Source organism: Chinchilla lanigera, unplaced genomic scaffold (assembly GCF_000276665.1).
Source record: "Chinchilla lanigera isolate Chin_1 unplaced genomic scaffold, ChiLan1.0 scaffold00081, whole genome shotgun sequence".
NCBI classification, from domain to species: domain Eukaryota; kingdom Metazoa; phylum Chordata; class Mammalia; order Rodentia; family Chinchillidae; genus Chinchilla; species Chinchilla lanigera.
This window is the reverse complement of record NW_004955482.1, coordinates 150763-160687: the sequence shown is the minus strand read 5'-3', so window position 1 is coordinate 160687 and position 9925 is coordinate 150763. Positions and strand designations below refer to the sequence as shown.

The window sequence follows — 9925 nt, the reverse complement described above, 5'->3', positions numbered from 1 at the left end:
GCAGCACCTTGGGTTTTTTGTTTTTTTTTTTTTGGTTTTTCTCCGGTACCGGGAACCGAACTCACGACCTTGCGCTTGCCAGGCAGGCACTTTTGCCACTGAACTAAATCCCCAGCCCCAACACCTTGAACAGATTAGACATCACTTATGATGCAGTGACAGGAGGTCTGACCGCATTTTTCCTCTTTGTAAACATACATGTGTTTTAAATTTTACCTTTTCATATTTCCTTTAAAAAATTAGGAACATGCTACTTACATTTATTGCATTATTAACATCACTCCTTAACTTGAAATGTTTTTGTTCCTGGGAGTTTAAATTCACGTGGAGACTTTTTTTGCACCGGGTTCCTGATAACTTATCTTTATCTCTTGGCTTTATTAGTAGTCTGTCCTGTAGTCATCAGTTCTGGAAGGGGACTGTGCTGCCTCTATATTGGAAATGTAAGCAGAAACACTGAAAGCCTTTGTGCACTTCAGACTTATTCTTGCAAAGTATTGTGGCTCTGGAGTGAACATAGTAAGTCCTGGGCCCAGGTGTGACACTCTTGACTTTGGTACACACGTTGGGAAGTGGCCTAACCTATTTTGTTTTATTGCTGTTCTATGCTGGGTGTTGGTATGTTCAAAAAGAACCTAATGCAGTGGTGCACACCTGTAAATCGTAGCACTGAGGGAGGTTTGAATCCCACCTGGGCAGCTTAATAGGTCCCTGTATTAACAGTTTTAAAAAGGGTTAAGGATGAAGCTCAGTGGTAAAGCACCCCTAGATTCTATCCCTACTACAAGCTCCCCAAATGTAAACATCTGACAACTACTAAGTAAAGACATTTTATTCTCTACTTTTCTCTCACATCCCCCTAGAACCAGAAGATAAATTGAACTTTGGGATGCTAGTGGAAGTTGTCTTTTTCTTCTAAAGATAAGTTGGAAAACTGTCATTGCTGAGAGAGCTGCAGTGTTGTACAGAAAACTGCCAAGGTAAAAAAAAAATAAAAACAAAAAAACCAATAAAGTTAAAATAGGCCAAATTCTATGGCGAGAGCTTAGGTTTCTATTTATTGTGGGGACATGTGAGGCTGAACAGAAGACCAACTTACAGAAACAGTTGTTTAGTGAAGTCAGGCTTAAAGTTTATGTTTTTAATAACAAACTTAAATATTATCAGTACTTTAAACTGTGCTGATTATCACATTGCTTTCACCTGAAATTCTCAGCTGTTGTTGTTCTGTGCAATAAATCTTCACCATTTCCACGTAAATCTTTCTTCTTGACAAGTTCTCACTGAAACATCATCAGGTGTTGTCTTTGCTTTTGAGATGGGATCTCAAAAGGAATGTGTTACCATGCCCAGCTACTCACCAAATAGGTTATAAAAGAAACTTAAAAATTATGTTGTGAATTTGGCTATTTGCTGAAGTAAATATTTTGAATACTAAAGTTTTAGTGCTTATAGTATCATATTTTTTCTTATGTAAGGTGAAAGAAAACAATGCAAATGAAATGATGTTTATAGGTTTTTTTGTCGTTTGTGTATGTTTTATTTGTAAATATATATGTATTTATTTAATGTCGTTTTTCTTTTTGTTTTTGTTAGTAGTTGGGATAAAACCCAGGAACACTGAATTACATCCCCAGACCTTTTGAGATAAGGTCTTACTAAACTCCCCACAGCCAGAGGGTGGTGGTATACACCTGTTTTCTCAGCACTTGGGAGGCTGAGGCAGGAGGATCACCTCAAGTTCGAGGCCAGCCTGGGGAACATGGTGAGTCTAACAATGGCCTGAACTACATAGTAAGACTGTCTCAGAAAAACTGGAAAAAAAAAATTTACTCTAGACTTGTAATACTCTTGCCTGAGCACCCTGAGTAGCTGGAATTAAAAGGTGCACACCCTGGTGCTGCCTATTTTGTACCTTTTTGTTGTTCTATATAAGAAAGCTATTGAGCTAAATATATAGCTCAGTAGTAGTGTGCATGCTTAGTGTGTGCAAGGCCCAGAGTTTACTCCTCAGCACTACAAAAAAGCTGTTGATACTCTAGACATGTTTATTGACCTATAATTTTTTTTCTTTTTCCCTCCCTCCCTCCCTCCCTTCCTTCCTGTCTTCCATTTTTGAAGTAGTGGGGATTGAACCCAGGTTTTTCTCACTTAGCTACATCTCTAGCAATCCCTCACCCCCATATTAAATTTTTGAGATAAGGTCTCACTAATTCGCTAAGGCTAGGCTTAAACTTGGATCCTCCTGCCTCAGCCTCCCAGAATGCCCCGATTACAGGCATGTGCCACCATGCCTAACAGAGAGGTGTTTTTATGCAATGAGGAAAAAACCCAGCTTTTCAGTATGACTGTTATGGCTTGTGTTTAGATGTTCTCTCCACAGTGTCATGTGGTCATAGGTTGGGTTTTTCAGAGGTAGCTGTATCTAGAGTGTATGATGCTGGGATCAAAGATGTGTGATTATTAAATTAGTACACTGACTGGCTTTTCTTAGTTCTGGGTAGGATTAAGGGTTCCCCATCCTGAGTGTGAGTGCTACCTGCCTGAAGGGCTGGTTGCCTAGATAGAATATAAGGGACAGAAAGAGGGTCTCTGCTTGTTATTTGCTGCTTGCTGCTTTTCCTGCCTTCTACCTGCCCTGAACAGTTTTTTCTCTATGATGCCCCTCTGCCATGACACCCTGCCATGAAGCCAGCTGACTATGGACTGGCATCTCTATAAACTGAGCCAAAATAACCATTTCCACCTTTAACTTGGGGCATTGTGTATTTTGTCTCAGCAACCAGAAAAGACAGTGACCATATACCTCTGGTTTCCATTTTGTGGTTTCTGTTTTTGTTTTTTTTCTCTTCCTGGTATTAAGGATTGAACCCAGGATCTTCACACTGAGCTATATCCCCAGCTCTTCATTTTGAGACAGGGTCTTGCTAAGCCACTAAGTTGCCCAGATGGGGTAGTGCTTTTAGTCCTCCTGCCTCAGCCCCAGAGTGATAGGATTACAGTGTGTGCCACTGAGCCCATTTGCCATAGCAGAATAGCTTCCAGCATCTCTTTTTTTTTTTTTTTTTTTTTTTCCGGGAACCGAACTCATGACCTTGCGCTTGCCAGGCAGGCGCTTTGCCACTGAGCTAAATTCCCAGCCCCAACTTCCAGCATCTCTTAAGAGTTATCTTAAGGTGGTGAGATGTGTGTGATGTGGTGAGATCAGCAGTAATACTTCTTATTTACCTTGCATACATTTGAAAATTTTGTAAGTGTTTTAGTTTTATAATTATTATTTAGTACTTTTAAAATGATGACTGTGCTACCAGCTGTTTTAAGTTGCAGATACTATCATAATTTAGGCCATAAAAAAGTTATTTATATAACTAGAAGGTAGTTTTTAGCACTGAAGTTTGGATCTCAAAAAGGCTTGAAGGGAAGAACTTGGTTCTTCAAGATGATAAAGGGGTTAGGCGTGCTGGTCTTTGTTGTTATTGTGGAATAAGTGACAGAATGTGTGCATGGAAATGAGAGCTAATTGCAGAATATGTGTTGGGTGTGCATGTGTATGTGTGTATACACAAATGACATTGCATTGGTCTTAGCAAATACGTTGTACACAGCAGGAGAAGAACATAGTTCTTCTTAATAGTTGTGTAATCATGGGCACACTAACTCACTAAGTCTCCTTTGTCTCTCTGTAAAATGGATATTGTGTTAAATTACTTGTGATGTATGTGACGAGAAAAGTACTTGGTGTGTTATCTAATGTATAGAACACTGATATGTTAGCTGTTACAATTGTTGTAAGGCATCAGTCACCTTACTGTAACTATATCATTTTCCCCTCCAGATCCCATTCTGAGGTCTACTTTATCATCGCCATTTTAGCAAATAAAGAAATAGAGGCTCTGAAGGCAAGAAAAGAGGATAAAGAATAGTAAATGGTGTAATAACTACAATAATTGTGAGTATATTGAATTTGTCAGGCAAAGACAGATTATTACTTTGGATTAAAAACAAATTTGAGCTCTGAGCTGCTTCTAAGAGACAAACAATGAAGCTAAAGTTTTAAGTGTAGTTGTATGGTGGATGATATTTGGGACAAATACTAGCTAAGAGGATGCTGATGTTGCCAACTTCATCCTAGGTAAAATAGATTTTAAGGTAGAAAGCATTTGAGGTATGGAGTTTCATGACACAAAGATGAAAGAAATAATCCTTCAGTAGCATAGCCTTACGCATGTAGTCCACATATCCACAGAATTAAAGGAAGAACTCATCACATATAATCATATGTAAGGTTCAAATCCATTTCCTCTAGAAATTCATAAAGTTGGCAGACAAAAATAGGAACGATATAAAAGATTTTAATAGGAAACTTAGGCACAGAAAAGTTACTATTTTTTTTGCCAAAAATCACATGACCAAAGCTAGATGCGGTAGTCTATACCTGTAATTCCAACACTACGGGAGGCTGAGAGAGGTGGATGACAAACTTGAGCCCAGCTTGGGCAACATAGCAAGACTCTCAAAAAAAGGAGTGTGGGGGAGCAAGTGTATAGTCCACTTTGAAGGGCCTATGTCTAGTATACAGTATGGTTTTTCTCTTCAGTCTGAATGTAAGTCTGAATGAAAAAAAAAAAATTACATAGCCTGTAAAGGAAAAAGGTGACTGAAATTCAAATATGTTTAAAATCAAATCATGTAAACTTTGCAAAATTTAATTGGTTTGAAATAATCTTGTCTTTTCCTTCATAACACCTGTTAAATATAGAATACAGCCCACTGTAAATATGGAATAAATCACAGAATTATTTGTGATAATTCTTTCTCTTTGCAGAGATAGGGACCTGGATTGTATTTTAGTGTGTCTTGCTTCTGTTCCTGAGAGGCCAATTTTAATTATATAGTAAGCGTGCCTTGGCCTTAGGTGATCCTAGGTCCCTGGCAAGGGTGGAAGAAGGTGTGTCGTAAACAAGGTTTCTCCTAGTTGTAAGGTATTTGTCCTGCACCCACAGATCTTGGTTCTCACAAGTAAGCCTACTTATGTGAGATGAAAATGGGCTTCCTGGGACCAAAAATTCATTCACAGTGGAGAAGGCCTAGCTAAGACCATCCCACACCTTTGGGGTAGAAGCAGAAGAGACCCAGAATACAACACGCCTCATATTTGCTAATCATCTTGTGCAGGCAACAGAAAATGACCACATTACAAGTAAGTTGATTGTTCTTCCTCATCATTTTCCAGGGGATTAGTAGAAATAAATAAATGTTCCAGTGGAAAATAAAGTATGAGTGATTAAAAAATTGAGAAAACAATGTCAGAACAGACATTGGGATTGGGGTGAATTTGGAAAAATGATACATTAATTATAGGACCTTGGAAAGTTCTTAAATTTGAATACTACATGCAAATCATAGTATCCTGCATGATTAGTGCATTTGAGCTGCAAACTTTGTTCTTACATTTTTGAAAGAAGTACGAATGTTTAAGTTGCACAGTTCAAAGGAAGAAGAAAACTGCACATAGGAAAGAAATATTTCTTGAGCATTAAGTACTCATTTTTTTATCCTTGAATGAAGTCTTTGAATAAATGATATCGTAGGTTAGGTTAACAAGAGAAACACTGTACTCGGGAGGCTGAGGCAGGAGGGTCACTGTGAGTTTGAGGCCAGCCTGGGCTCCAAAGGGAGTTCAAGGCCAGATTGAACTGCATAGTGAAATCCTATCTCAAAAAAACCAGAAAAATTAAAAAAATAAAAAAACCAAAACTAAATGAGGAATTCATGAGTAAGGTGAAGGTTCTACATTCCAGCTCACCCTTAGGAGATGACCAAGGACTTCCAGTGGCAAGTTGGTTAGCACACGGTACTTATACAGGAGACTGCCTGTTCACTGGTTCTGGGTGACATCAAGGGAGAGTACCCATCATTACATTAGTAGTTTCCAGGGTCTGTTTTTATTTTTTCCACATGTAGTCATAACATTTGTAGTCATACCAGTTTTACATAGCCTTTAAGTATTGGCACTCCTTCCTTGTGTTTTGCGTACTGGCTAGGACCTCCAGGGATATGTGGGGTAGAGGAGGAGTTGGGGAGCTTCTTGACGTGCTCTTACCTGTTCTGTCCAGAGTAACTGGGCCTCATGGCAGCTCAGGTGTGCTACTGACCACAGTTTGTGGGCATAGACCCAAAGAGGCTGCCTCACACTTCACTTTTGAGGCAGGTTCAGGGATCTCCAGATCACCTGAGCTTTGGACCAACTGGCTAGAAATTCGGGGGGATCTTGTGATTATTTCCAGTTAGATGATTTACTAGAATTAGGTAATTTGCAAAAGCCAGGATAGCACAGTACTTATAATTGTTTTATTATAGAGGTTACAGATAGGACCAGTCAGATGAAGAGATGGAGTAGGAAGTCTAAGCGAGGGGGGGTCTGGTGGGGGGAGCTTCTGAATGTGGAGCTTCTATAGCCTGTCCCCATGGAAAAGGATACATCACATTCCTGAGACACAGTGATGTGTTTACCAGACAGCAGGCCACCAAGGCTTGGTGTCAGGGTCTTGGTTAGGCTGTAGTGGATAGGCATGATTGATTGAACTCTGTGACTGAACAGGCCCTCCCCTTCCTGGAAAGCGGGCTGATACTACCTGGCTCAAAGCCCTGAGTCACATGGATTGTTTTCCTGGCACAACTGTCCCTACCCTGACATGAGTTGGGGCAGTCAGCATCACCTTGTTAGCATCAACCCTGAAGGGCCACTGTGAATAGGAAGGTACTCCTGGGCTGGGCCCCAGAACCCAGGACAAACACCAGGCACATTTGTGACCTCACAGCAGTGTGATTATACTACTAGCTACATATGCACTTGAAATTTAAATTAGTTAAATTAAATTTAAAAGTTATTTCCTAGCTGCCTTTGATGTGTCCAACTAGGATTGCAGTGTTGGGCAGTGTGGTGACAGACACATTAGTCACTACCAAGCGGTTCAATAGATGTTACTCTTCCAGGCCTCAGGCAGCATCAGCACTTTAGCCCTCAGGCTGGCTCTCGCAGCAGGTGATTTGTGGATTAGGGTTAGCAGGTTATGTTCGTTCTGACAGTCCATTGGTAGTATTTTATCACCTATATTTTCTGCACCTGTTGAAATGATTAGGCCCAGTGTAGTGGCTCACACCTATAATCCCAGCACTGGGGAGACTGAGGAAGGAGGATTGCTGTGAGTTTGAGGCCAGCTTGGGCTACACAGAGTTCAAGGCCATCCTGAACTACATAGCAAAATCTTGTCTAAAGAAAAATGATAACCACATTTTTCTTCTTTATTATATTATGTGATTAATTATGTCGAATTTTGTTTTGTTTTGAGACAGGGTCTCACTGTGTAGTGCAGGTGGACCTTGAGCTCACTTATGTAGCCAGGCTGGCCTCGAACTCGTGATGATCCTCCTGCCTCAGTCACCTGAGTCCTGGGATTACAGATGTGTGCCAGCACACCCAGCTAATGTTGACTTTAGCTTGTTTTACAAAAAGAGACCTCATTTCCTTAGGCCATGTTATGTTTTTTCACATGTCTGGATCATTTTGCTAATTTGTTTTATTTTTGAGATAGGATCTTCCTATTTTCCCCAGACTGGTCTCAGTTGCTTGGTCTCAAATGATCTTCCAAAGTCATCTGACTAGCTGGGGCTTTTGGGTGCTAACTACTGTGCTTGGCTGTTGATATCTTTGTCAAGCTTTTTTTTTTTTTTTTTGGAGACAGGGTCTTGCTATGAATCCCAGGATGGCTTTAAACTCTTGCCATCTTGCCCAGACTAGCCTCAAACTGGCCTGAGGAGATCCTCCTGTCTCAGCTTCATGAGTGCTGGTATCACAGATGTGTGCCACCATGCATGGCTGGTTAGGCATTTTGATTTTTTGTTGTTTGCCTGAAAGCTCCTTTCTTATGTCCACATCAGGTTTGGGATCAGGGGTCTGCTGGCCCTATAAAATGATTGAGATATTTATGCTCTTATTTTTCTAAAAGAATTTGTGTAAGATCATTTTATTTATCCTTTAAATGCCTAGAAGAATTAATTATTGAAGCCACCAAGAGCTTGAATTTTTTTAGGAAGAAGTTTTTTTAAATTGTAGGGTCAGTTCTTTAACAGTTACAGCATCAATTCAGATTTAATTTTTTTGTTTTTTTTGAGACAAGATGGCCTCAAACTTGCAATGCAGGTTAGGCTGGCCTCAAACTCATTATGTAGCCCAGGCTGGCCTCAAACTCTTAGTGATCCTGAGTACTAGGATTACAGGCATATGCCACCATGCCCAGCTCAAGATTTTGTTTTTTATGTCACTTTGGGTACATAGGTTTTCAGAGACTACAGATATTTCACCTAAGATATCAAATGTTGACATAAATTTATTCATAGTAATATCTTTTTAGCAACTTCATTAATTATAACCTCAATAAGATCCACTCATTTTACTGTATAATTTAGTGATTTTTAAATGAATTTACGTTGTATAACCATTAGCATAGTCCAGTTTTAAAAGATGCTCACTGCTCTGTAGGAATCTGTGTGACATTTGTGGTCAGTTCGTCTTCTCACACCTTGTCGGTCGCAGCTACTAATTTGCTTACTCTATAGATTTGCCTTTTGGGGACATTGCAGGTAAATGGATTTATGTAATATGTAGTCTTCACATAACTAAGCAGTTTTTGTTTGTTTTTATGACAGGGTCTCCCTTTGCAGTTCAGGCTGGCCTTGAGCTCATTTTGTAGCCCAGGCTGGTCTTGAACTTGGAAGGATCCTCCTGCCTCAGCCTCCCGAGTGCTGGGATTACAGGAGTGCACCACCATGCCTGATTACTAAGCAGTTTTTGAGTATGATTTTGTTATCTTTCTTTTCCTGTTATCTCATCCAGTGGCAAATGTGAGAGTCAGGAAATACTTTGTTGGTGGGGCTACGAATTTATTCACCTATTCCAGGCCTAGCACCTGTGAGGCCTTGGGTTTAATCAACCAGCACCACAATAAAGTCATATCTGGCTATAGTGTCATACACTTATAACCCAAGCACTGTCAGAGGCTGAGGCAGGAAGGTTGCAAGTTAAAGCCCAGCCTGTGTGATTTGCAGACATGAGCTGGGGAAGTAGATCAGTGCACAGGCTCTTGGTTCCGTTTTCAGTAGCACAGAAAACAACCACCCATCTTGGTTTGTATGAGTGGAAAGATGCACAATGGCCTTTCATCACCTGACACTGAGCAGAAGTAGGGATTTGGGTGCTGTATAGCTTATAGTGAAGAGCATGGGCCTGAGCTCTGACCTGTCCTTCCCTGGCATGTACTAAGTGCTGCTTCAGATTTACTAGAGCTGTGTTCTTGCAGGGGTCATTCTCATTTGAAGATTTGTCTGTGGACTTTACCCAGAAGGAATGGCAGCTCCTGGAGCCACACCAGAAGAACTTATACAGGGATGTCATGTTGGAGAATTACAGCAGCCTCGTGTCACTGGGTAAGAAAGTTCCCTTGATTACCTTGGTGTGCCCAGTGCAGTGTTCTTTTGTTTTGTTTTTTTGAGTTAATGCTACAGGATTCTGAAAATTTTAAATGAATTTGGACTGAAATTTAGGAGATCAGAGTTCTTTGGACTTGGAGAGTTTCTTTTTCTTTTTCCTTTTTGAGACTGGAAGAGTTTCTTTATACTTTCTGTTTCAGATACTTTCTGTATTTGGAGCCAGGCATAGTGGTGCACACCTATTTCAGCCACTTGGAAGGCTGAGGGAGGAAGATGGAAAATTCAAGGCCAGCCTGAGTGACTTCATGATACTGACTCAAAATCAAAAAGGCTTGGCCCTTAATGTAACCAGTGGTTGGGCACTTGCATGTTGTGTTTGAAGCTCTGGGTTCAGTCTCCAGTTCTACACCCACAAAAGGAATTTGGCTTTCTCTCT

The 9925-nt window shown here is 40.4% G+C and overlaps 1 protein-coding gene across 1 annotated transcript in view; it reads left to right on the top strand.

Annotated features, from left to right (window-relative positions):
• LOC102015958 (zinc finger protein 208-like) overlaps positions 1–9925 on the top strand; it is a 91094-nt gene that overhangs the window by 32482 nt on the left and 48687 nt on the right. The window contains 2 exon segments of the mRNA XM_005402935.2: positions 3836–3899; positions 9360–9486. Coding sequence (XP_005402992.2) covers positions 3836–3899; positions 9360–9486 — 191 coding nt within the window.